The sequence below is a fragment of the Heteronotia binoei genome, chromosome 4 (genome assembly GCF_032191835.1).
Source record: "Heteronotia binoei isolate CCM8104 ecotype False Entrance Well chromosome 4, APGP_CSIRO_Hbin_v1, whole genome shotgun sequence".
In the NCBI taxonomy this organism is placed as follows: domain Eukaryota; kingdom Metazoa; phylum Chordata; class Lepidosauria; order Squamata; family Gekkonidae; genus Heteronotia; species Heteronotia binoei.
This window is the reverse complement of record NC_083226.1, coordinates 136,152,984-136,180,641: the sequence shown is the minus strand read 5'-3', so window position 1 is coordinate 136,180,641 and position 27,658 is coordinate 136,152,984. Positions and strand designations below refer to the sequence as shown.

Genomic DNA, 27,658 nt, shown 5'->3' with positions numbered 1-27,658 from the left:
ATCTGTTGGGGGAGGGGGAAGGTAAAGAAGATTGTAAGCTGCTCTGAAACTCGGAGATTCAGAGTGTAGGGCGGGGTATAAATCCAATATCATCATCATCTTCTTCTTCTTTAAAACATCGTTCCCTGCAACTGCTGTGAGGTTTGGCCCTGAGCCCATTCATGTAAAGTAAACTCAAGATCACATGATATCATAGATGCTGTTGCTTCCATAAGCAGTGTGACCTCTCAGCTTGCTGCAGAATTTGATATATGTCTTGGGCCTTCCCCACATCTCCATGGGATGAGACATGTCACTATCAGGACCCATGGGCAAACAACTATATCCAGCCATATCAACCACCCTTCAAGGATAATTCACATGGCCACTGTATAGCCAGTTGATATTTCTTCTCCCTGGATTTCACCAGGGCTTTTTTTAAAGAAAAAGCCCAGCAGGAGCTCATTTGCATATTAGGCCACACCCCTGATGTCACCATTGTTTCACTGAGGGCTTCTTTGTGAGAAAAGTACAGCAGGAACTCATTTGCATATTAGGCCAAACCCCCTGGCATCAAGCCAGTCAGAACTGCATTCCTGTGCATTCCTGCTCAAAAAAAGCCATGGATTTCACCATGATCTGCTCAGGGTTGCAGACTGCCTAAAGAAAAACTGTCCTGTACCTTTAAGGGACGTTTGTTTACCAGACAAGGCATACTACAGAGCTTGGTGGAAGACTTATGAAGCAGTGGTCCAACAAAGAAATGTTATTTCTCTGCCATTGTCACATTAGCTAGTTCATGACCATCCCAAGTGATTAAGATATCTTGGCATTTGCTGATTCCTAAATTTGAGCCTCTGTTGTCGCAGGAACAGGAAATCAGTTGTGATGCTTTGCTAAAAAAATTCTGGTAACAGAATCTCTTGACCACATTCTGAATTGGATACTGACTGTAACACAGCTCAGACAGAAAATATATTTAATGCACTGCCTAGTCCATTTATGCACCTTTTCAACCCAGCTCCCATGATGGATGTTGACAGGATCTTGGATCTATGAAAGCCACCACTTGAGCTCTGGATTCTTGCTCATCCTAGCTGCTGAAATCATCATGACCTGGAAATGACACCATCATGCCAGATGATGCTCTAGCATTCACCAAAGACTCTACCATGAAACTGTAGAGGATCACCCCACTGCAATGACATCATTTGTATGACAAGTGGAGTGCCTCAAGGATCTGTCCTGGGACCTGCTTTGTTCAACATCTTTATAAATGATTTGGAGGAAGGAGCAGAGGGAATGCTTATTAAATTTGCAGATGATACTAAATTGGGAGGGGTTGCAAATACAATAGAAGACAGAAACAGGATACAGGATGATCTTGACAGGCTGGGAAACTAAGCTAAAACAGAAAATGAATTTTAATGGAGATAAATGTAAAGTTCTGCATTTAGGTAGGAAAAATCCAATGCATCATTATAGGATGGGGGAGACTTGGCAGTAGTATGTGCGAAAAGGATCTAGGGGCCTTAGTGGGCCATACACTGGACATGAGTCAGCAGTGTGATGTGGTGGCTAAAAAGGCAAATACAATTTTGGGCTGTATCAATAAAAGTATAGTCCAGATCACATGAAATGATGGTATCGTTTTACTGTGCTCTAATTAGACTTCACCTAAAGTATTATGCTCAGTTTTGGGCACCACAATTTAAAAAGGATATAGACAAGCTGGAAAGTGTCCAAATGAGGGCAATGAAGATGGTGAAGAGAGCAATGAAGATGCAACAAGTCCCCATCTCAAACCAGTTTCCAGGCTGGACCAGTTTCTTGGCAGCCCTAGTCCACAAACTCCTCAACATTTTATAGTAATTTATGCAGAGGCTCACCTCAGACACTAGAAACTTAGGGCCCAGTACGAAGCCAGCTCTTGCAGTTAGGGGTCCCAAACCTCCCGCTCTAGCGGGGGACCCCAGGCTTCCGAGCCTCTTCCCCCGCTCCCCCAAAAAATGGAAGCGGGGGAGAAGCGGCGTCCTCCTGCTGCTGCTGCTGCTGCTGCTGGCGGTGTCGGGGGCTGCCGGGGAGGATGCTGGGGGTGAACAGCATCACCAGCGGGGGTTGAGGGGGCCGCCTGCGCTCGCGCTCCATGTGCTCCTCATCGGCTGCTGTGCTGCTGGAGGCGGCTGACCACGCGGTCGGTGTAAAGGACGGGCTTGAGGGTGCGCGAGTGCTGCGGCCAGCCGTAGCAGAAGGTCTCCACACCCCGCCCGTAGCGCTCGCGCACCCTCAAGCCCGTCCTTTATACCGACCGCGTGGTCAGCTGCCTCTAGCAGCACAGCCGCCGCCGCCCTCCCAAGTCCCAGCAACCCCAGGTGAGTAAGCGCCCTGCCCTGCCCCACCGCGGCACGGGAGGGAGGGAGGCCGGGGGGATGGAGCTGCCGAGGCCCGGTGGGTTGTCCTTGCCGCCCTCCCTTCTCTGCTGCCCCGAGACGGGGCGGGCGGCTTCTGCGGCCCCACACCCTCCTCGGAGGCCCAGCTGCCCAGCGGTGTTTCCTGCAGAAACTGCCGGAAGAGCAGGGCCGCCTCTTCTCGGCTTCATTTTAGCTGCTCCTCCGAGATGGGCTCAGCCTGATATTTCCGAAATTGGACTTGGCAACCCTACTTGCAGTAGGTGTTTTACACTCTGAAGAAATCAGTAGATGGGCTGATAAATCCAAGCTACTTCTTACCTGTTTCCACTTGAAATACCTCTCGGCTTTTATAATCATATCCACAATCAAGGCATGATTGCTCCTAGAAGCCACAGCTAGTGCAGTTTTTCCTTGCTGCAAATGCAAACAGTGGATAATTGAAAGCTTTTAAGAAACCTGACACCACAGATGAGATGCAGACAAGTGCACAAAGCATAGTATATCCAACTGTGGACTGCACAATCTGATGGGTTCCTGAAAAATGAAAAAAGATGCAGTGCTCATGGGTAGCAGTGAGCATCAATGCATGTCTTTTGCTATATTTGAGGCCTGCTCCTTAAAAAAACCCTTAAAACACTCATACAGCTGTAATTTGAACCACTTCCTCACATCTGCCTTTCCCTATTTCATGGGGAAACATAAATAGTTCCAACTGGGCTCTTTTCTATACTGCTAAAAGCTGAAGACGCTTGAATATTTTTTTCCATAATAGAGGCATTGATTCAATCAAAATGTCAATTCATTTCTATTTTAAGCACAATACAGTAAAAATTAAAGAGGCTCAGATAATATATCCCTGCTGAATTAATTGGTTTTTATCCAACAATTCCTTCATGGGGTTGGTCCATGTTATCCTCATAACATTGCTGAAAGATAGGTTCAGAGATAATGACTTGCCAAAAGGTCAGTCACTTATTCATGTCTAAACAGATATCTGAACTCAGCTCTTTCAAGTGTAAGTTAAACACTGACATGGTTCAGACATAAAGCCAAGTCGCTGTTTTGCGTATTGTGTGAGAAACCTTTCCATGTCCATGCTGGGGATGGACCTGGGGAGGACAGGAACCTCAGTGGGGTACAATGCCACAAAGATCACCCTCCAAAGCATTCATTTTCTCCAGGAGAACTGATCCCTGTAGTCTGGAGATGAGCTGTAATTCCAGGGGATCCCCAGGTCCCACTTAGATGCTGGCATCCTTAACATATCTGCACCTTTCTGGTTTTAATCTCTCCTCTCTTATTCATTCATTCATTCATTCATTCATTCATTCATTCATTCATTCATTCATTCATTCATTCATTCATTCATTCATTCATTCATTTATTCATTCATTCATTCATTCATTCATTCATTCATTCATTATTCTCTCTTCTGAACCATACTAGGAACTGGCTCCTCAGGCCACTCACGGAAAAGGAATTTCCCTCTCTCCCATCTCTTACAGCCATGTACCGAACCCCAAAAGCGGCTTCTGAGGGCTGGGGAACCCTGGGCAAAAGTGCAGGTACAGAACTTGGGGAAGTGTTCCAAGTATTAAATCTGGAAAAATAATAAGATACCTGTCTTCTTTGCACAAATGGAAATTATTTCCATTCGTGTAATGGCCCTTTAAGATCCAATCCAGTGGTTCATGCTTCCTTTGTAAACCAGGACCAAGAATCACAGAATTCACTCCTGATTTGAAGGATAAGCACAAGCTATAGTTTGCCCATTTGAATGTAATGAGATACCATGATTTGCACTGAAGCAGAAATTATTCTTTGGCTCTAACCACATGAGGGGAGCAGTGAAGGAGAGGGAGCATACAACCAAGGGGGGGTGTTTGCAGAGTGCCAGTCTGCTATCTGCTACACCGTGCTAGCTGTTAATGGTTAAGCTATTGCTTAAACAACAAACGTGTACAATAAAAACAGTGTTAACACCTGTCATGCATTTTTTTTTGTCTTCTTGTTGCTATGGCCTCACCCTGAACCATTCTCTTATTTGTTAATTGCTCTTATGTGAGGTAACAAAAAAGCTCACTTGGACACGTCTATTCCCATTGATGACTGTCTTTTTAACCCATGAACTAATATCCTTCTTGATTGAAAGACTTGCATAGTTTCAGAAGCTCTTTTCTTGCTCTTTTATAATAAATTATTATAATCTTTAGCTTTCTGTCTCCCTTAAGAGGTCTGATAACACATTTGTAAGTAAGTGAAAGTCTAGGTGACAGCTGTTGCTTCTCCAGGGCTGCAGCCCAATTGGTTCCCCTCCTGCCAGCCACTTGAGTGTAACCCAAGTACATTACTACTATTCACAGTTCAAGGCGGCACATATTTCTATGACTTTAGAGGGCTATCTCTGTAATCCTTTTTTATGTTAGGGGATTTACACTGAGTGCAGCTGCCCACAATATAATCACTGCATGTTGCTTTCTCCTCCATCACCAGAAAGAGATGGGTGGTAAACTGTTTAAGCAACACAGGGAGGGAAACTCATTCCCTGCTGCTGGTGCAGAGGTAAGCTTGATGCTAGAATAACAGTCTTCTGCACAGACAAGGACAGGGGACAGCAACCTGTTTAGCCTCATTCCCAAGGGAAGCTCCATGCTTCAAATGCAACACACCTACAGAATCAGGATGCTAGTAAGTAATGTCTGAGACAGATACTAGGAGTTGGATCCGGACTGAATATTCTGCTAACAGAAGGATTACACTAACTTCCACCAATTCCCCCTTCCTCCTGCAGACCCCCAGTTTGCCTTTTTGCTCTGTGTCTCCAAGAAGCAGCATTTTGGGAAGGCCGCTGGACTACATCATGCCAGGTAGTACTGATGCAGGAACATTCTGTTCCACTGACAGAAGTGCTCTTCCCCAAAAAGAATTATTTAATTCAGCTTTGATAGTTTGGACTGTGACCTCTATAAGGATGATTCAATCAGCATCAGTCATCTGTGATCCAAGAGAGATCAGTATGACATTCATTGCTCTACAGTGCCACTCTAAGCAGAGTTATGCTGGTCTTAAGCCCACTGAAAACAATGGGTTTAGAAGAGGTGCTCAGGATGGCACTGTCAGTTTCGGGTCTGGGGTTGCATGATGTACTGGTAAAAAAGGAAACACTGAAGTGTGTCTGCAAAGGCTCCAAAGTTGCTGCTGGATGGCACCAAATGAATTGAACTGGGAAAGCCCTTTTTCAAAGAATAGCTACATTATATTATGGTTGGCCTTACAAGGAGAAAGATCAAGTAGTATTGCATGCTTGACCTCACAAAGAGGCGTTCACTAAATTAATTCCAGACAGTTTCAAGAAAGCAACCTAAATCAAGAGTTATATTTTAATGATGAATACATTGAAAGAACAATTTGTTCTAGATACTGAGACACGTAAAACATTTGTATCTTCATAGAAACATGAATAAAACTGCATACTTGATCCACAATGCTGAGATCACACCCTGCCTTCAAAAGTGTTTCTGTTACTTCCACATTTCCAAGGTCTGCTGCCACGTGCAGAGGTGTTTGATGTCTCTTATAGAAATAAAGCAAAAGTATATTAAATTTGCAGAAAAAGTCAATATTCAGATCAAATAAGAATCCACAAAAACATATCTGTAAGAGAGTTATGGTTGTAATTATCTATTATATTGAACATTGTTTTATTTTTCATGATAGACCAAAACAAAACAAATATTACCAGTGTTTTAAAAGAATCAGGTTCAATCCAAACTAGCCCTTGCACAAGTGTAAGCACACACAAACAACTGAGTGCCAATGAGTTGCAACCAACTCATGCCAACCCTAGGACCCTTGGTTTTTTCAAGCAAGACATAAGCAACAATTTGCTGTTGTCTTCCTCTGCATGGCAGCGCTAGTCTTCCTTGATCTCCCATCTAAGCACTAACCATGGCTGACCCTGCTTAGCTTTCATGCTCTGACAAGATTGGGTTTGGCTGGGCTTTCAGGCTACTCTGCACAAATAAAAAATCTATAATATCTGCAGTTTTGCCCTTGAATTTCTGTCCCCCCCCCCCACACACACCTTTCTGTGTCTCATTCTGTTCTCAGGGTTCTCCTGACTCTCAGGGGCAGTTTTCAGTGATGCTAAGGACTGCAGGAGGAAGAGGAAGAGCCCCATTCTGGGAACAGAACTCCACTCATGTTTCTCTGGGTTCAACCCAATATCAAGAACAAAAGTAACAAAATATACATTTACACTTTCCAAAACAGCTTGGACTCTGATTCCGATCATCGTGTGCTGTTAGGTGAAAATTAGGGACTTTTTAAAAATACAAGAATGATTTCCACAATGCCTTGTTTTCACAGAGTGTCATTCCTCTTCTCCCTAAAATGTTTGTGTGCTAACACAAAGATGGCATGCAGCTAGCCAATGACTTTCAGAATTGGAATGCAACTTTCCTAGATAAACAGATCTGTGTAATATAGATTATTTAAATTCCTCATAATTTGAAGAGCTTGTCTCAAAGGTTAAGTGAGCTGTTTTGCATGGCTGAAACTGTTTTTTCATTGTTGATATCAGTACATTCGTGCATGTCCCAAACATGTCCCAGAAAGGTCAGGTAGTAGAGGACAAAAATCCTCTGCATAGTTGCAGAAACATTTTTCCACACCTGCCCACTACCTAAAAGCCTTTTGTTACTTTGAGTTTTAGGCATGATACAAATTAGCCTCTGGCTTTCCAGTCAAATGAACAAATATGGGGCTGATTTCTAAATATACAATCTATGCCCCATAATAGGGTTGAAAATTCAAAGTGCAACATGGTCAGAAACTGTAAAGGAAATGGAGCAGAACAAATCATAGCTACCGGAGAGACTGACTCCATATGGAGTTTTTTCTCTGCTGGCTTCCAAACTGCGGGTTTTGTTAGAGCTTACATACGACATCATCCTCCGCTTGGTGCTTTTCCCTCACTAGGTTCTCTTTCAAACCTGATTTAGTATGATCTTTCCAGAAAAACACAGTCCCAGCATGTTAGCCAGCCAGCTTGATGGCAAAGTGCATTTTCCATTGCCTTGTCTGCACCAACACCATTTCCAGTCCATCAGCCCCTCACAGAACTCCCATGCCTCTGCATTTGCAGCAGCAATGACAAGGAAAAGCAGAATCCTTGCTGGGTGGGTGCAGCTTGTGACACATGCCACACAATTGATAACAAACCTCTCTGTTTTGTACCCTATCAGTATAGAAAGGAAAACGATTAACTTTCATTTAAAAATTGGAAAATTCTACAGCACATTTTCTCACCTGATTGAGAGCATTTATGTCATGGCTAGAATCTATTAAATTGTTTACCACGTCCAGGTTATTTTTTGTGATGGCTAAATGGAGTGCAGAATGTTTTTGCTGTAGATAGAAGAAAAGGTTGTTATAATAGCATAATTAAACTATTGTTCAAAGCTTGCAAGATATTTTGCTTAACCAAACTTTTTTAGTTTGGGGGCAGTACTTTGCTAAATGCACAAGGAAGCTAAATTCTTTCTGCCGAGGAACTGAATCTGCTAACTGTGCAGACAGTCAAAAGATAGCAAGTAATAGTAAAAATGAGAAATGTAACTACGTGGGTTATCTGCCCCAGGTTTAATACAATAGGAAAGTAGGTTCCCCACCTCCCATCCCGCCGCTTCCCCAGAACGTCATTGTACCTCCTGGAGTTCCCCTAGCTTTTAAAAATCTTTCTGAAACCTGTTTTCCTCCCAAGTTTTTGGGAAGATTGAAGTAAAGTCTGGATGAATGCTGTGTGAATGAGACAATTTGGATTTTCCCAGCTGCATGGCAGTAATTTTCCCTGACCCTTGCTCCCTTGGCAGCCATTTCCTCCTTCTGCCATCAAGGGGCTTTTAACTTGTTTTTAAACGGCACTACAATGTTGTTAAAGCAATATGCCATTGTAACAGTAGGTGTAACTGATTATCTGAATTTTCATTTTTGTTATGTATTGGGACTAGAACGTTCCTGGGTGTTCCACCAGAGACTTTGAGGCTCCAGAACAATACCCACCTGGACTCTGGGAGGTGGCCAATCAGGAGTCAATGGGCCTACCTACCTACAGTTCTACCTACAATTAAGAGTTGTTGAGTTTGGGGTGGGGTCATTTGCATGCATTTAAGCAGGGCAGTTGGCCCTGGGTTTCAGTCTTAGCTTACCCTTTGCAATGCTGTAATCACTAATAAAGAGCTGTGGTCACTCTACTTTGAGCCTCCTCATGCATTGAACCCAGTCATAATTTTTTTTTTTTAAAGTATAACCTTATCTTATTGAGAATAAAGGAAAAGACATATTTTAGCAACAGAAGGAACTAGAGACTTTTTAAAAATTAAAGCTCAGAATTCATAGAACCTGTTATAACTTGTTGTTACAGCTGGAGCTTGATATAACATTCTAGTGTCAATGTTTTTTAAAAACCTGCAAAGGCCCTGGTGGCCCAGGAGTGTGTGTGGGGGGGGTGGCCAGTGCTGGGAAGTAGGGTTGGGGAACCTGCCATATGGAAGCCCCATTGCTGCTAGGCTTGCCAATCCTCAGGTCCCAGCGGGGGTTCTTCTGCTTTCCCAGGCTCCTTCCTGCCCCCTAGGATTGCCAATCCCCAGGTGGGGGCAGGGGATCCCCCGGTTTGGAGGCCCTCCCCCTGCTTTAGGGTCATCAGAAAGTGGGGACAGGGGAGGGAAATGTCTGCTGGGAACTCTATTATTCTCTATGGAGATTTATTCCCATAGAAAATAATGGAAAATTGATCCGCGGGTATCTGGGGAGGCTGTTTTTTGAGGTAGAGGCACCAGATTTTCAGCACAGCATCTAGTGCCTCTCCCCAAAATATCCCCCAAGTTTCAAAACAATGGGACCAGGGGGTCCAATTCTATGAGTACCCTAAAAGAAGGTGTCCCTATCCTTCATTATTTCCTATGGAAGGAAGGCATTGAAAAGGTGTGCCGTCCCTTTAAATGTGATGGCCAGAACTCCCTTTGGAGTTCAATTATGCTTGTCACAACCTTGATCTTGGCTCCACCCCTAATGTCTCCTGGCTCCACCCCCAAAGTCTCCTGGCTGCACCCCCAAAGTCCAAATATATTGTTCAGATGATACCAGTAAGTATTCTGTTTTTACCTTTAAAAAGCTGGCATATCAGACATATATTACTCTGTATACAAGCTCAACTCCAGATTTGCCAGAACATTAAAATGTATCTCATTAAAAACTTTCTTTCATATGTAAACAGTAAAAGTTCTAATTTTGCATATATAACTGACTCACTAGAATATAATGATATGTGTGTAAGAAAACATTTTTACTGTATGAAATTTAGAATTAAAATAGTTCATGGGTCTTTTATCTGTGAATTAAGCATTCTCATACTTTTATGTTAAAAAATCTAGACAGAATAAGACACAAACTAATAGATTTCAGCAAGCAAGTCAAGGACCTTTATAAGACTCTTGTGAGAAAAAGACCCCTAATTCCAGAACATCGTAGTCACCCATTTGGTTGCCAGGGTGCCTGGAGACCCAACTCACACACATCTGCCGAGAGAACGTGGGTTTTGTCTACCAGACTGGAAGGGACTTATGAGTACTAACAGCCACAACGTTGCAACAGCACTCCGTGTCTCTCGAGGAGTGCTAACAGATGGTTTACAGTAGCTCCATGCAATCCCCATCTCGGCTGTTGTAGTGAAAGAAGTTGCGCCGCCAGGAACTGTCCAGGCAAGCGGTTTCCAGCCTTGACCAGAGACTCCATCTTGGAAGGCTAACACCACCAGCAGCTATCTTCCTGCAGTGCCAGACTCCATAACAGCGAAGCGGGAGGCTCACGTACTCAACAAATTTCACCTATGCATAAAGCCATCAAGCTTATCTTAGGCGTGGATCCTGCCACACTGCCTAAGCCTTTGTCCAACAGACAAAGACTGGTGCCAATAGAAAACTGAAGAGAAAGAACATCTTCACCTAGAGCCAAGTGTCTTTGTATAGACCGGGTGTTACCTTAGGTAGCACCTGTACTTCCCATCCCCTAAGGGCTCAAGGTAGTCCTTATAACCTGTGGTCCAGCTCCCCACAAGTGTGCATCTAGTAGTACCCCAGTTCTGCTGTCTAGATACATCCCCGATTCCTGATCAGTTGAGGGTCCCTTCCTCCTAGCCCACGAGTTCTTGTATTGTGAGAAAGGGAGAAAAGTACTTCTTTCTCTACCTTCTCCATCCACCTTCTCCATCCCATGCATAATCTTGTAAACCTCTATCATGTCACCTCGCAGTCGACGTTTCTCCAAGCTAAAGAGAGCCCCAAGCGTTTTAACCTTTCTTCATAGGGAAAGTGTTCCAAACCTTTAATCATTCTAGTTGCCCTTTTCTGCACTTTTTCCAATGCTATAATATCCTTTTTGAGGTGCAGTGACCAGAATTGTACACAGTGTTCCAAATGAGACTGCACCATCGATTTATACAGGGGCATTATGATACTGGCTGATTTGTTTTCAATTCCCTTCCTAATAATTCCCAGCATGGCGTTGGCCTTTCGGTCCAGGGATCTTAAGGAGATTTTGAGACCCTGAACGTAGTGCTCTCTGGGGTACATATGGGGAAAGGCAGTCATAAGAACATAAGAACATAAGAGAAGCCATGTTGGATCAGGCCAATGGCCCATCCAGTCCAACACTCTGTGTCTCACAGTGGCCAATATATTTGTGTGCATGTATATATATATAGGTCCCGAAGGTAAACCATTTAGGGCTTAAAAGATTATAACTAGCACCTTGAAGTGAATCCGGAATGCCACAGGCAACCAGTGTAATGCTTTCAGCACAGGTTGAATGTGCTCCTGTACAGATACTTAGCAACCTTGGACTTCCTTAATGGTCACCCATCCAAATACTAAACAGGGTCTACCCTGTTTAAATTGATAATTTATTCAATGTTAGCCCTTTCCCAAGAGGGCGGCGTACAACACAATCATTATTGGTGTGCCTCCTTTCGAATCCTAAATTTTTGTGCATGCAAATTTCTTTTCTCATCCACATTTCAATCACAACATCTCCACTTAAAGGAACAACAACAAAGCTGCTCCTTCAAAGTCTCAGAAACAGAGATCTAATTGCCATACATTCACTAAGATAGTTTCAGGTGGGTAATTGTGTTAGTCTGCAGTAGAAGAGGGAGATTTACGTCCAGTAGAACCTTAAAAACCAACAAGATTTCCAGGATATACACTTTCAAGAGTCAAAGTACCCTACTCAGATACAAGATACAAAATCATGATACCTATATCTGGCAAAAGCAGCTTTGACTCTTGAAAGCTTATATCCTAGAAAACTTCTTGGTTTTTAATGTATTGCTGGATTCAAATCTTTCTCTTTTGTACATTTCATGAAGGCTGTTTTTGCAAACAGCATTTTTGATAGATGCCCATAAGGCAAACAATATCCAAATGAATGTAACAAGTATTTCCAGCATACAAACAGGCTCCCATTTTCATCTCCACAGAACATTTACAAACTAGTAGCCCCCTCATTACTTTTAGATTTTTTAAGCAAAAATAATAATAAAAAATATTCTTCCCCTCACACCATCCCCCCCCCAAATGTTGTTGTTGAGGAGGGGCACATGCACTAGTTGGTGATTATGCTGGCAGAACATTAATATGCTCTGCAGCATCTCTTAGACTGGACTGGCATGAATCCAGATCAGATGACATGGCCCCCTACAGAATGCTGAGCCGAAGGTATATTGAGTCCTAAATTATATAAAACTATACCAATTTTCAAAAAATTCTGTGAAGAAAGTGCTCAGCAATGTAGTGTATAACAAAAAAAAATTATCAGCAACCCAACTTACCTCAGGTTTAGGACCAAGATGTATATTTTTACTGATAAGAAATGCAACCATGGATGTATGTCCATTCTCAGTTGCAAGATGCAGAGCACTAATATTGTCCTGAAAGATATACAGTGGAGAAAGGGAAAGATCAAAGAAAATAATGGTCTTTGAAAGCATCTTTCAACAGATGAAACCACATTGTGTACTGTACAGTTGCTTCCTGCCCTGAGCTTGCTTACAGGGAATGTAGGATAGAAATAAATAAATAAATAAATAAATAAATTAAACAAACAAACAAATAAATAAATAAATAAAATGGTGTAACTGAAATCAATGGACATAGAAGGCTGTTACTTTTCTTAGGACTGCACTACCATCAAACCTGTTAAACCAGGGGTCCCCAACCCCCGGGCTGGGGACCGGTACCAGGCTGCAGTCTGTTTGCAACAGGCCATGAAGCCTCACTGTCCCCCCCTCCAGTGCCCCCCAGTTTTCACCATTTTAAGGCTGGGGAAGGGGCGGTGAAGTGCTTCCCAGGCCGACCCCCCCAACCAATCAGCTGATTGGCTGGGAAAACCACTGCAGCAGCAGCGAGGGACGCTGCGCTTGCCTCCTTCCCAATGGGGGGTCAGCCTGGGAGGAGCTTCACGGCCCCTTCCCCGGCCTTAAAATGGTGAAAACTGGAGGGGGGAGGAGGAGACGGCGAGGCTGTGCGGGGGGGGGAGCAAAGGAGGAAATGGGGGGGGAGGCACCATGATGGGAGGCCGAATTGGGTGCCCCCACCCTGCTGGCCCTGGGACTGGGCCCCGGGGCCAAAAAGGGTGGGGACCACTGCATTAAATGGATGCCACTGCACAGAAAAAGTATATGCATTTTCACAGGGGTCATTCTGTAGAAAAAGAAGTGCTGGAGCTCATTAGCACAACTCATTTGCATAACTCATGTGCATATGCCACACACCCCTGACATCACTGGATGGTGTACTAAATTATATCAGCTCAGCAGCTATCTTAAAATGCTTATTGAATTATAATTGTCATAATAAAACCTTACTCTCATCATACTTTTAAAATTACTTTCTCCTATATGACCACAGTGGCAGGATGAAGATTTCCATCTGTCCGCTCTATATGTATGAGGGGCAAAGGGAGAAAGATGGCAAACATTTCCAATGGCTTCCACTAGTACAATGGCTTCCACTAGTGCAGTGTGTAGGGGGGAAGTACTTACGGATTTTCTGCATTTTGCAGGGGGTTGGACTAGATGACTCAGGAGGTACCTTCTAACTCTATGATTCCATGAGGGGCAAAAGAGGGAAACTGGCAAACATTTCCACTCTCCCCATAGCTTAGTATAAGTGCTATTATTGTGAGCGAAAGAGCATTTTTGGATTCACCTTCATATTCATTTGTTTTAAATACACCCCTATGCATTGACATATATGCAGTCCCAATCTGTGCCAGCACAGAAGCCCACTTAATAAACAATGGTGACAGATAAGTGCAACTCTGTTTTCTGCAATTTCAACCCAGAAGTTCCAGTCACCACCTACTTCTTAAGTAGTTGCTTCCCTGTCAGCTATTCCATGCCACCAATTTCAAATTGGGCCAAGAATGCTTTAGCTAAAGAGACATCATTAGCAAATAATTAAACATTCCAATTTACATGCTTTTTAAAAACCTTACTAGGAAAAATAATATTCCCTTCTACTTCTGCCAAAAGCAAGTCAGGCATGGATTTTCTGGAACTTCCACATGGCTGGAAACTAAAAAAAATCAAGACTCGTTTTCAACTATGAGAAGAAATGATTAAGGAAGGAATGTGGCAAAGGCAAATGGATGAGCAAGGATGAATAGATTGGATAAAGCAAACAGGAAGCAGTTTTGCTTTTAATATAAAAGGCACCCAGGGATATTTAACATAAAGTGACTACTAAAATAATCTAAATGTTTCTTTTATACATTATACAATGATTCATTTTGCAACCTAATTGAGTCCAAAATCTGAAGCAATAGTTCAAGAGTACATGAAAATAACAATAATAATTAAACTTTTCAAAAATTGGTTATATACTGGTGTGGTGAGTAGGGAATCCAACCGCTGCATTTTATACCAAAACACACTTTTTAAAGAGGTGATAAACTAACAGATAACAGAATCGCAGGAGGCAAAGCCTGAAAACTAATTTTTCTTAAAAACATCTGCTCAAGGCAGGTTATGCACTTGCATAATTCAAACTGCCAGCTTTTTCTCTTTCCAGATGCGGAGATTCCTAAAATCCCAGCAATTGTTAGTGCATCAAGGGAACATGAGAGGCACAGACTCAGTACAATTAACATACTTTGTTTGACGTATTGATATCACTTCCTGCTTCCAGCAAGAGTTCTGCACACTTTTCATGACCCCCTTCAACAGCCAGAAAAAATGGTATTTCTTCATTCTGAAAGAAGGCAATACATTAAAGGGAACACAGTTCTGTGACATTTAAACAGACTTGCATCTAAGCTTGCAGTTAACATGTCATCTGACACAAGTAAGCATTTGCTTTCAGGTGAACATGCTCTGTTCCTGTAAATCTGAAGAAGGTACTTTTTATTCAGGCTCCTGATATGGCAGAAATGTGAGGGCTTACAAAGCTAGAGATCAAAACTGAAGGCATGTAACTGTCATGGGCTTAGGGCCTAACTAGATGTTACATTTGGTTTATTTACTTCATTTATGCCCTACTTTTCTTGCCAATGGGGACCTACAGTGGCTTTCAATATTTCCTCCTTCATTTTATCCTCACAACTTGTCACAACAACGTCACCCATACAGTCCAATATTAATTGCTATAGCATGCTGTTTAGTCACATGCACAGTAACAGGTACACACAAGTCTGATTAGAGATAGACCTGTTGCCATTGCTGCAGTTGAACACCATTTGTTAGTTCTGTTCTCCCCATATCCACTGCCACAACTGTTCTTCCCTCATTCCATATAAAGCTATGAGGTTTCCTTATGAGATAATCAATCTTTGTGCTTTCCATCCTTCCCAGCCTCCCTGCTTCTGCCTCTTCCCTCTTCCCACCACAGCCCCTTTTCTCCTCTCTGAGCCTAAGGAAACTTCATGCAGTGAAGAATGAGCCTGATGAATGCAACAGTGGAGATGGCCTTGTTTCACCATCTCCTTTGCTAATGGATGGTGCTCAGCTTCAATGGCAGCAACAAGTCTAACCAGATGGAGATGACTTTTGCATGTCCCTGGTATCAGTTTGGTCCTCCCTCTACAAAAATTTATACACAAGTTTGGCTGACGCTATATTTCTTGCAGGGCTCTTTTCCCTTTTCTGGTTCCTGGACCAGCAGAAATTCAACATGTGAAGCTTTTCCTGCTAGTGACTTGGAAAAACGCTTTTCTTAAATATTTCTCTCTCATGCAGCTGTTAAAGATTCAGAAGCCCTGCCAGAAAAACATGATAGGGGTCTAAATTTATTTGAAGAGAACAGATTCAGAGCAGATTTGGATGTTGTTTCTTTTCAGACCATACAGAAGCAAGAGTTCAAGTGCACAACCCAGCATATGTGGGAAACTTTAGGGAGCGAAAGAAAAACCTGCAGTTGTTCCTACGTGCTTATGTGGCAAGCAGAAATGCTGCAGATTTATCTAATTGCACTACAGGGAAGACAAGTGATGGTGCCTGGCAGCAGATGGGACTGTGTAAGTCATGAGCAGCCAGACGTATCTCTGCTTTCTTCACTCTCACAGCCTCTGTTTTCCAGTTTAATTCAGTCATTTGTTTAAAGGGGCAGAAAAACTGTTTCCTATGGATATACTCACAAACCACTGCAAAAGCAGTGGAGTTTGCAGAAACAATTTTGCTGATTCTCCCTTCCTACTGCAGTCTCCCATGCCACAACCCACACCATTCTCAAGGGTTTTCCAACCTCCAGGGATGATGGGGGGAATGAGTTGCTGTGGAAAGGTGGGGATCTGCAAAAGGTCCCTTCTATGATCTCTATTCATTGTGGTTTGGATCCAAGGTATGGTATTTATAAGACATTCCTAGACAACCTATAACATGAAATGCCATCTCCTGTGGAGGTTAAAAGAAAATGCCTTGTTTGTTAAAAACTAGATTCATTCATTTTTGATCCACTGCAAAACAGCATAATGCAATAATGTCATAACATTTGATTACTCAGTTTGAGATGAAGGCACTACAACTTACTATTCATTCATTAGGAGACCTAATAAAAAACTGTAACAAACATGATAGATGGGAAGCCATTTTTGGATGGTGGGCTTCTGTATTGTTTTTACATCTTGGTTTTCAAAAACATATTTTGGGATTCCCAACATGGTGCCTGTGGACAACTTTCCTGGTGCCCACCAGCAGGGCTGTTACTTCTGCACTGGGAAATTCATGCTGATTGGGGGCAGAGCCTGGGGAGGGGAGGATTTGGAGAGGGAAGGAATATCAGTGGGCAATAATGCCATAGAGCCCACTGTTTGAAGCCAGTGCAAGCCAAAATGCCCTCAAAACAAGGATGGGGAATTGTCAGGTTGGCACCTGGCTTAATTAGGATCTTTTATCTGTGTATACAGGATCCACGTCCAGAAATTAATGCTTAAATTTATCAAGGACTCTAATTAAGTAAAACGATTAAAATTTATTCCAGAAAAATATAGGCATACATACAAGGCAATGTGCTCATGAAACATACATACAGCCCTAAGAAAAATAGAGATATAGAGACAACACATGGATAGACAAACAGGGCGATAATTACCGATCGTAGTCTTCAAGGAAGGCTCCAATGGCGACGAAAGAGGATGGGGGAAATAGGACCCTCAACTGATCAGGAATCGGGGGTGGATCTATACAGCGGAGATAGGGTACTGCTAGATGCACACATGAGTGGAGTTGGGTCACAGGTTATATAGACTACCTTGGACCCTCAAGAAATGGGAGGTACAGGGGTGGAAAAAGGGGAGGCTCTGCAGTGACCATAAGGGCTGGACTTCTGCAGTAGCCAATAGCAAGTTAATTGGTGGCCCCCAATTGGATGCCCATAACTGACCAATGAACAAGCTTGGGTCCTGGTTACCTGATTGGACCTCCAGGTAACAATGGACCAAGGTGGGGATGCTCCAAGATGACCGTTGGGGAGAAGAATGGAGGGGTGCTTAGGACTATTAAACTTATCTAAAAAGGTGACAATAGATGGCCAAATTGCGACCTAAGGTAACTCCCAGTTTATACAAAGGACTTGGCTCTGGCTGAAGATGGTCTTCCTCTTCTTCAGTGTTCTTCTTGACACCACTCATTGTCCTTAGTTCCGTTGGACAATGGCTTAGGCGTTCATTTAATGTTAATTTTATTTTTCTCTATAAAATGCTTCAGTGTTACTATCAGAGTTTTATGCAGCCTCGCTCCCTGACATTCTGTAGTTGGCTCTGCCTCCTATGACAGCTATTTTATGACTGGCTACACCTACTGAAGCAGCCATTTGTATCAGAATTCCAAAGGTGCCCACAGGTTTCAAAAAGTTTCCTTTCTTCTTACCTGATTGAACTCATTTACTTCTTCCCACTGTTGAAGGAGAATTTCCACCACCTCACTGTGGCCATGTTTAGCAGCTAGATGCAATGCAGTGTTTCCTTGCTTTAAAATAAAATGTAGGGAAATATATTGTATATTCACAATAAAATCAAACATTTTAGAGGAAAATGGTGTGTAGTAGATTCTGTGAGCAAGCTGTGCATACACACTGGCATGGAATTTAACATATTAAATTAGAATGAGTATGAAATGCTGAGATGGCGGATTTATGATTGGCCTTATTTGTATTTTGTATGCTTATTTTAAATATTGCATCGTAAGTTTAGCCACTGTTATTATCATTTACAATCATAATAATGGCATCTGGTGTGATTAAATATTTTAGAAAAAAATGCTTTTTTTTCTTAATTGTAGTTTTGTTATACTTCAGTAATTTATGGATTTTATTGCATTTTTCTTCTCTTATTATCAGTTTTGTATATTGTTTAACAAAACAACATGATATAAACATTTTGAAAACTGATGCTGATAGTAAGAATCAGCTTTTGTTTATCTTTTTAAAAGCAAATTTTTAGCCCTTGAAGTTGCAGAGAAAAAGGTTGGCATTGTGTGGGCAGTACAATGAAAGCTCAGGAACAAGGGAATGAGTATGCAATGGCCAAAGATTAGAACACCAGTTTACTGCACATGCATAGTTCTCTTTTCTTCTCCCCTGTTCTGTTTCTCTCTAACCCTACTGGCTTTTAATTTCACTTCCATGACCTTCCTTCCATCTGCTCCTGGAGTTCATCTGTTCCATGGAACAGACAGACACAGAAACTGCATAGTAGGAAAGGCATGAAGCATTTGTTAACAAACCTTTATGAACTTTGTGAAAGAATGTGTAAAATGAAAACACAAAGCGTCCTCTGATCCATGAACGAAATGTACATGCAGCTCACCAATTTAACTGTATGAATTAAGCATAATTTTTTTTCTGATGAATAGATACTTGTTATGTTAATTAAGTTACTCCAGTGCATTGCAAAATGAAGAATAAATCCAGGTCAGGATAATTTGGAAGATTATACAGGAACATTTTTTTTCTGTACAGAGAAATTTTGGGTGGGGAAAACAAGTTGGAAATCTCACCTCCCTCACCACAATCTCTCTTTGAAGCATTCTGTAGATTCTCAGACACTTGACTATGCTGTTTCTTTGCTTCCTCCCCTTCCTTCATTCCCCCCTCACTTAACTCTCAACTGTTCTAAGCATTCTGTACTCCAGGAATATATTTAAATCCTCATCAGATCATTTGGAGGAAAAACTTTTTCTTTTGGGTTAATTTGAAGTCTGTTCCCAGGGGATGTAGCATGGGTGGACTGGCCATTAAGGCCGGTGGGAAAAGTCCCAGTGTGTCATGGGCAATGATGAAGGGGAGCTGCCGGCCGTGGAGCCGTCAGTTGCAGCAGAACCAGCAGCTGACAGCACAGCAGTCGGCCCCTCAGAAGAAACTGACAGTTGGCTGCTGCCGCCCTCATTCCCTGCAGTTGAGCAGCCACAAGCACAGAGCCCCCCCAACTCACCCCCGTGGATGACTTGTCTTTGAGAGAAACTTTGCCAGGATTGGGGCACCAGGCACCGAGAAGTGCTGTCAAGAGCTAGTTGTTCTCTCAGCCCAGAGTTCTAACAGGAGCCTAGCTGCTCGCTAATTAGAAACAGTGGCAGCAAACTCTGGGCTGATCTCCCTGTGGAAGCAACACGTCTAATCTTGTGATGTGCATCCACCCCAGCTGACTTTGAAACCTGATCCTTTGGCTCCTGAACTCCTGGCTACGAATGCCTCGGCTCTTGGTTGGTGTATTTTGGACATTGTTCTTTATTGGTTCCTATTCTGCTCTGTTGGCTCTGACCTTGGACTGGCTTCAGACTCTGTCCTTCAGACTTGAAACCTGGCTCATGCAATCCATGCAGCACAGCACACTGAGGAATGGCTTGGTCTCACTCAGTATGGAGAGGGATGGGCCTTCCCTGATTCACACATGCAGTGCAATGAGGGATGAGCCCTGCCCTGCTCCCCCTTGCTCATGCAGCACAACAAGCGATCATCCAGCTCTTCCACACTCCCTTGGGAGGTGGTTGGTAGGTGGGGGTGGGGCCTAGACAGACTAGATCTGGGCCCTTTTCCAGGGCCACTTTTTCTTCCAATTTGCCCAGGTGTATATAAATGCCCACTTTGTCAGTGGGTAAGGGGGGGGGGGTTGCCTTTTTTTTTTTTGCTGCTTTAGTGTTTGGTAAGGGTGCCAGCCCCTTCAATATTAGACATAGTGACATAAAGCAAAATTTTTAATAAGTCAAACTTCAGCTTGCATCACATGGTGCACTGTAAACAGAAAACAACATTCAATTAAAGCACCAACAGCTCTGATTTCTCTTAGTAGTTTCATTACCGCAATTCACTCTACATTCCACAATATCACCATGGGTAATTTTACCGCTTTCAGAGTGTCATCCTAAGCAGAGTTATACCCTTTAAGGACTTCAGTGGACTTAGAAAGTTATAATTCTGCTTAGGATGGCACTGTTACTTGTAGGTTGTTTATATTTGAGTCCAGTAGCACCTTAGAAACCAACAAGATTTTCAAGTAGGGATCCCAGCCGCCCCTCCCAGTGTGAGTGGGGGATCTCCTGATTTAGGAAGGGTTTCTCTACTGCTGGCCAGCTGGACAGTGGGGAGAATCGCACCCAAAAATGAGGTTTTTCAGGCCACTTCTGGTAAAACTGGTGACTTGAAAAACCAGAAATGCTGCCCTGGTAAGCAGCCATTTGAGTGGGGAAGCAAAAAAGACCATTCAAATTGCTGCAAGCCTTCAGTGACTCTGATTGCTGAGAAGGCCTGCAGCTAGTTTAGGCTAACAGCCCGAACTGACTGCAAGCCTTGTGAGTGATCAGTTTCACTCCTCTCCCCCCAATCAGAAGAGGGAGTGGGGAGCCAAACTGAAATGAAATGGCTGGTAGCCATTTGAGCAGTTCCTTTAGCTTCCCCCTAGGGACCACTCAAAGGGATACATCCCCACTTCCTGGAAGTAGTCCAAAATGTCATTTGGAGTGAGGCATCTCTGCCCACTCCCACACCCCCCCTCAGAACGTGTCCCAAAGGTTCCAGTAGGCAAGGTAAGGGAACCTGGCAACCCTATTTTCAAGGTATAATCCTTTGGGAATCAAATCTCTTTGTTAGTTGAAGGGATTAATTTATCATTAAGTACACAAAGCAAAGTCATTATTTGAATTTGTCATAAACTTACATTGTCCTTTTCTGAAGTGAAAAAGTTAAGGAAAATCAACTCATTTATCATTTCCACATGGCCCATTTCAGCTGCCAGAAGGAACGGCTTTTTACCTTTCTATGAAACAGTAATAACAAGAGATTGTTAGTACTGAAATGGGGGTGGGCAGGAGGACTCCTACAGACATTCTGCTAAGAATTCCAATACACATGCACATTCTAAAGCTGGTCCACATGACTATAAACAGCTACACATTTATTTATTTAAAACACATATATGCCATATCTTCTGAACAGTGCTCGGGGTGGCTCATCCTAAACAGAATTACTTCCTCTAAGACTACTGTTTTGGGCTTAGAAGTGTGGAAGTCTCTTCAGGAATGCACTGATTATCATTGACAGAGGCTTGTGGCCCACCTGTTGTTCCCTAGCTAATCACTTCCCCAGCAGTTGATACAGAGTGTAGGTATTCAATACTATTAAAAGAACCTATGAAGTTCTAGGGTTGCCAGTCTCCACTTGGAGATCCCTTGGAATTACAACCAAACTTGAGACTGTTTTCTTCCCAGGAGAGAACAGCTGCTTTGAAGTGTGGAATCTATAGCATTATCGATCTAGAGAGTGGAATCTATATCACTGGAAAAAATTCCAGAAAAGGGCAATTAGAATAAGTAAGGGAGGCCAGGCTGAGTTCAACCAGGGCCAGGGCCTTCTCAGTGGCAGCACCAGCGCTATGGAAAACCCTCCTGGAGGCTATAAAGCCCTGCAGACCTCTCACAATTCCACAGGGCCTATAAGACAAAAGTATTTTGATTGGCCAACAACATCTGAGATGGGAGAGAGCTACCACACCCTACAAGAACTGAGTAATACCATCTACTGTAAATTGTGTACCATCTTAAGGACCACCGACGATGATAAGGAGACTGTGAAGATCTAATTTTAATGAATTAATTTAGAAATTTAATTGCCTGCTGAGGAATGTGATGAAATTCACCATTATTTCCATGTAGCACCATTGTGATTGCATTTTAATGATTTCAATGTATTTTAATTATTTTAGTAATTTTAGAATTGTATTGTTTTAGATACTATTCGATTGTTAGCTGCCCTGAGGAGAGGCAGCATACAAATGGAAGGAAGGAAGGACTCTCAATGAAATTGCTGAGCAATCAGGTTAGAACAGATAAAAGAAAGTATTTCTTCACCCAAAGAGTGATTAACACATGGCATTCACTGCCACAGGAGGTGGTGGTGGCTACAAGCATAGAGAGCTTCAAGAGGGGATTGGATAAACATTTGGAGCACAATGGCTATTAGCCACAGTGTATAGATGGAATTCTCTGTCTGGGGCAGTGACATTCTGTATTCTTGGTGCTTGGAGCGAGCAACAGTGGGATGGCTTCTAGTGTCCTGGCTCCACTAGTGGACCGTCTGATGACACCTGGGTTGTTGTTTTTTTGCCACTGTGTGACAGTGTTAGACTGGATGGGCCATTGACCTGATCCAACATGGCTTCTCTTATGTTCTGATGTCTCCTCAAACCCCACCCTACCAAGACTGTATCCCCAAATCTCCAAGAATTTCCACATGGAGTTGGCAACCGTATGCAGATGACAGTAGATGCATTTTGTTAACAAAGCGTAACCTACAGGGCCTAAGTTAACACTCCTGTAGAAAAGTTCTAAATACATGGATTAAAGTTGGCAAAAGAAGGATTCAGTTACAACTTACACTGATGCATTCCCATTAGGGGCAGAGTATATCTGCTACCAAATGAATTAATCACCAATGTTTTGCAAGAGATCCATGAAGCAAAAATAAAAGGCCTCACTACAAAAATATTGCTTTAATGTATTTATAAGACTGTAAAGATGGCACTCTAAGTATAAGAATTACAACTTTTGCCTGATTCCCTGAAATCAAGTGGAGGCTGACCATCTTCTTATGAGAGAAAATCTGTTTAATTTGCAAAAGTATCAAGTTGATACCACTCAAAATGCACTTATTTTAGTGCATTCTCTCTCCCCACTTCGTCTGTATAATTTACATGTAATCTTTTAAACTGTCTTAATGCAATTTTATAAAGACTAATTCTTGTTTTAAACTTCTACAGAACCATAAATGAAACCAATAAATCAAGTATGTGCATAATCAGATCCCGCATGGTAAAGATGCTACAAACACATCACAAAGCTAGATAAATCATGAAGAATTAAAAGTAGAGAGGGATACAATAAGAAAGTAATCACTGGAAAAAACATCTGTTGATGGACAAAAATGTAATTGAGCTATATTCATCTTTACACAATTTTAATGAAAAGTGTTAAAATATTACTAATGGAATCTACAGTTGGCCCATAATAAATTGTATATATGTGGTAGGTACCTGATCAGGTTGATTAAGATCCATCAAATGAAGGTCTTGGATAAAATAGTCCACTATTCTAACATTATTGTTCTGAGCTGCAAAGTGCAGGACATTCCTTCCTTCCTAAGGAAAAGGCAGAATAAATCTGTAAAATGGAACCAGAAAATCTTCTCTTGAGCAAGCAGAAGTCAACTGCACACAAAGAAGTTAAATCTGTTAAAACAAACCTGGTTCTTAGCTTTCTGATCAGCACCGGCTTTAATTAACAGCAGCATGATGTCCAGATTTCCAGACCAAGCAGCAAGATGAACTGCTGTAAGTCCATGCTTCAAATAAAGAATGCAAGAAGTCACAAGGTGTTGCTAGGTCACACAAGAATTCCAACTATTTGGTTGCATTTCTGCAGTATGGTATGGTATAACTAATGAACATAATAAGCAAGGTTTAACCAGTTTACTTCTACAGAACATGTAAATCTCCACAAATAGTACATAGCTGGGAATAAGGTATGGTCCATGGATCAGAATGAAGTTGTAGAGTACTGAGATGGCTTGTAAGACTGGTCCACTTCAGGGGCACTGGATCTACTGCCAGACAAAACCATCATAAGAATACAGCACAATAGAAGCTGTTCACAATTAAAAACAAAGCCAGGCTATAAAAACAGCATAAAGCACTGGGCAGCTTAGAATCATAGAATCATAGAGTTGGAAGGGACCTCTAGGGTCATCTAGTCCAACACCCTGCACAATGCAAGAAACTCACAAATACCTCCCCCTAAATTCACAGGATCTTCATTGCTGTCAGATGGTCATCTAGCCTCTGTTTCAAAACCTTCAAGGAAGGAGAGCCCACCACCTCTCGAGGAAGCCTATTCCACTGAGGAATCGCTCTAACTGTCAGGAAGTTCTTCCTAATGTTGAGCCAGAAACTCTTTTGATTAGTTTCAACCCATTGGTTCTGATCCTACCTTCCAGGGCCACAGAAAACAATTCCACACCATCTTCTATATGACAGCCCTTCAAGTACTTGAAGATGGTGATCATATCACCTCTCAGTCGCCTCTTCTCCAGGCTAAACATCCCCAGCTCCTTCAACCTTTCCTCATAGGACTTGGTCTCCAGACCCCTCACCATCTTCGTCGGCCTCCTCTGGACCCGTTCCAGCTTGTCTATATCCTTCTTAAAATGTGGTGCCCAAAACTGAACACAATACTCCAGGTGAGGTCTTACCAGAACAAAGCGATACCATCATATCATGTTATCTGGACACTATACTTCTGTTGATACAGCCCAAAATTGCATTTGCCTATTTAGCCACCACATCACACTGTTGACTCATGTTCAGCGTACGATCCACTAAGACCCCTAAATCCTTTTTGCATATACTACTGCTAAGACAAGTCTCCCCCATCCTATAACCATACATTGGATTTTCCCTACCTAAATGCAGAACTTTACATTTATCCCTGTTAAAATTCATTTTATTGATTTTAGCCCAGTTTTCCAGCCTGTCAAGGTCATCCTGTGTCCTGTTTCTGTCTTCTGTGTTTGCAACCCCTCTCAATATCGTATCATCTGCAAATTTAATAAGCATTCCCTCTATTCCTTCATCCAAATCATTGATAAAGATGTTGAACAAAACAGGCCGCAGGACAGATCCTTGAGGCACTCCACTTGTCACTCCTCTCCAAGAGGATGAGGAACCATTCAAAAGCACTCTTTGGGTGCAATCTGTCAGCAAGTTACAGATCCACCTAACGGTAACAGGATCCAAACCACATTTTACCAATTTGTCAACAAGGATAGTATGTGGAACCTTATCAAAGGCCTTACTGATATCAAGATAAATGATGTCTACAGCATTCCCCTGATCCAGCAAGGTAGTCACTTTCTCAAAAAAAGAGATCAGGTTAGTCTGACATGACTTGTTCTTGAGAAAACCATGCTGGCTCTTAGTAATCACATCCATTCTTTCTAAACATTCCAGGACTGACTGCTTGATGATTTGTTCTAAAACTTTTCTAGGTATAGATGTCAAGCTGACGGGTCGGTAGTTACCCAGATCGTCTTTTTTCCCCTTCTTGAAGATGGGGACAACATTCGCCTGCCTCCAATCTTCTGGCACCTCTCCTGTTCTCCAAGAATTCTCAAAAATAATAGCTTAAAGAGGAGTTTCATAAAACAGTTCTCAGACTAAAAGCAGTCTACCAAAACTAAGTTAAAAGGTGTTACAGAAAGAATAAAGTAAGAAGTCTGAGAACAAAAATGGTATACAACCAAAGCAAATAGTTTCCTAGAGTTATTGGCAAAACGCATGACATGAGTGACAGTTCTGAAGAACATTGGGACTGAAAGGAAAACTCAGACAATACTTGCTCAACACAAGAACACTCTTTGCCAAATTGTATAACTTTCCCTGCTGCACAGTTTCTAAACTAAAAGCTTCATCTCTAGAAAGGTAGACCCTACCAAGAAAACTTAGTCAAATTACTTGTCATCAATGGGGGAAATATTCAAGTTCTATATTTTAAAGTCAAACAATGACTATTTGTTAAAAGTTTCGATAAGAATTCTCTATTCCTATCAAAGTTCTCATACAGGATTCCTAGTGCTCAGTGTCATCAAGGGTAAACTAATGAAGAAGCATTTTTGCTTGCCTTGTCTGCTATGTCGACTCTAGCCTTGTGATGAAGAAGGAAGTCCACTGAAGAGATATGATTTCCAGCTACAGCAAAATGGAGTGCTGTGCGATTCAACTAAAATAAAAAAAGATATGGAATTAAAAAATGATAAAAAGATAAGTACAGAGTATTGTCAAAGACCACTAAGACTTCTGGCCAGTGACATTAACCAATTTAAATGTTCTCCTTTACCTTTAGCAAAATTTATTATTACAGACATCTTCAGAACTCCAGGTTTACACTTGCCATTCGTTCTGGCAAACCATTGTTTAATTTGATTTCTCATCAAATAAAATTAGGATAAGACTTCCAAAAACACACATTTCTCATCAAATAAAATTAGGATAATACTTCCAAAAACACACGTTTCAGGGGACAGGCATATGGACATATGAAGCTGCCTTATACTGAATCAGACCCCTGGTCCATCAAAGTCAGTATTGTCTTCTCAGACTGGCAGCTTCTCTCCAGGGTCTCAAGCTGAGGTTTTTCACACCTATTTGCATGGACCCTTTTTTGGAGATGCCAGGGATTGAACCTGGGACTTTCTGCTTACCAAGCAGACTGAGCCACCGTCCCTCCCCGTTGGTCTGTTGGTCTGCAGTAGAAAAGCTAGATTTAAGCTCAGTAGCACCATAGAAACCAACAAGATTTTTGGGGTATAGACTTTCAAGAGTTAAAGCTCCCTTCCCTCTTGAAAACTTATCCCCTCAAAATATTGTTGGTGTCTAGGGTAAATCTAGCTCCAAAAATATAAGGTATATTACCAATGTGACTTACTACAATACATAGAATGGAGATAGATAAGTAAATATTTGTAGATAAAAGTTGATGGCTACTGTGGAATAATAAAATATTTGTTCATAAGGAGGCTGAAGAGTATGTGCAAACAAAGTTATTTTGGTGCATATCAAACTGTACAGCCAGATAAGAATACAGGTACTCATGCTGTACCAACACAGCAGCACAAATGCTAATATAATCTTTTTATGTGGTGGAGGAAATATTTAAATGAAATTAATATGAATATTTTAATATCTTATTTATGAACTTGGTGGCCAATATAAAAATATGTATTTTAATACTAAAATAATAAATAATACATTATTCTCTTCCTACTACTAGCACTTGCAGATGTCTGTACAAAGCTAAAACACTTTTAGGGATTTTTTTTAAAAGACTGAAGGCACTTGTCATATAGTTTGCCTCAGAAGATGGTTCAGGACTGTTAGTAGGTTTGATATGACAACAAGGTCACTGTCTGGCATTGATTGCAGGCAATGTAGTTCACCAGTTCTTAGACCTTCAGTGGCTGTTGCCATTTCTGGACGCAGTCCAAAGCACTGGCTTCACCTTCAAATCCCAAAATATTCTGGGCTTTAAGGACTGCCCATCTTAATGAGCCTGCCCAGGATGTATCATTATAGTCCCATGTCCGAGTTTTTGTCCCCTCACCTTCAGGGGCCATATGGATAACAATTAGGTTGCCAACTTTGGGAGTTTGGGAGATGAGGCTTGGGGAGGGAAGGGACTT

General features: G+C 42.1%; 1 protein-coding gene across 1 annotated transcript in view; it reads right to left on the bottom strand.

Annotated features, from left to right (window-relative positions):
* Positions 1-27,658, bottom strand: part of ANKDD1B (ankyrin repeat and death domain containing 1B) — a 65,403-nt gene that overhangs the window by 18,912 nt on the left and 18,833 nt on the right. The window contains exons 3-12 of the mRNA XM_060236433.1: positions 26,101-26,199; positions 23,669-23,767; positions 23,460-23,564; positions 21,090-21,188; positions 17,809-17,907; positions 14,600-14,698; positions 12,277-12,375; positions 7,701-7,799; positions 5,865-5,963; positions 2,709-2,804 (exon numbers count right to left, since the gene is read on the bottom strand). Coding sequence (XP_060092416.1) covers positions 2,709-2,804; positions 5,865-5,963; positions 7,701-7,799; positions 12,277-12,375; positions 14,600-14,698; positions 17,809-17,907; positions 21,090-21,188; positions 23,460-23,564; positions 23,669-23,767; positions 26,101-26,199 — 993 coding nt within the window. The remainder of the gene's footprint in view (positions 1-2,708; positions 2,805-5,864; positions 5,964-7,700; positions 7,800-12,276; positions 12,376-14,599; positions 14,699-17,808; positions 17,908-21,089; positions 21,189-23,459; positions 23,565-23,668; positions 23,768-26,100; positions 26,200-27,658) is intronic.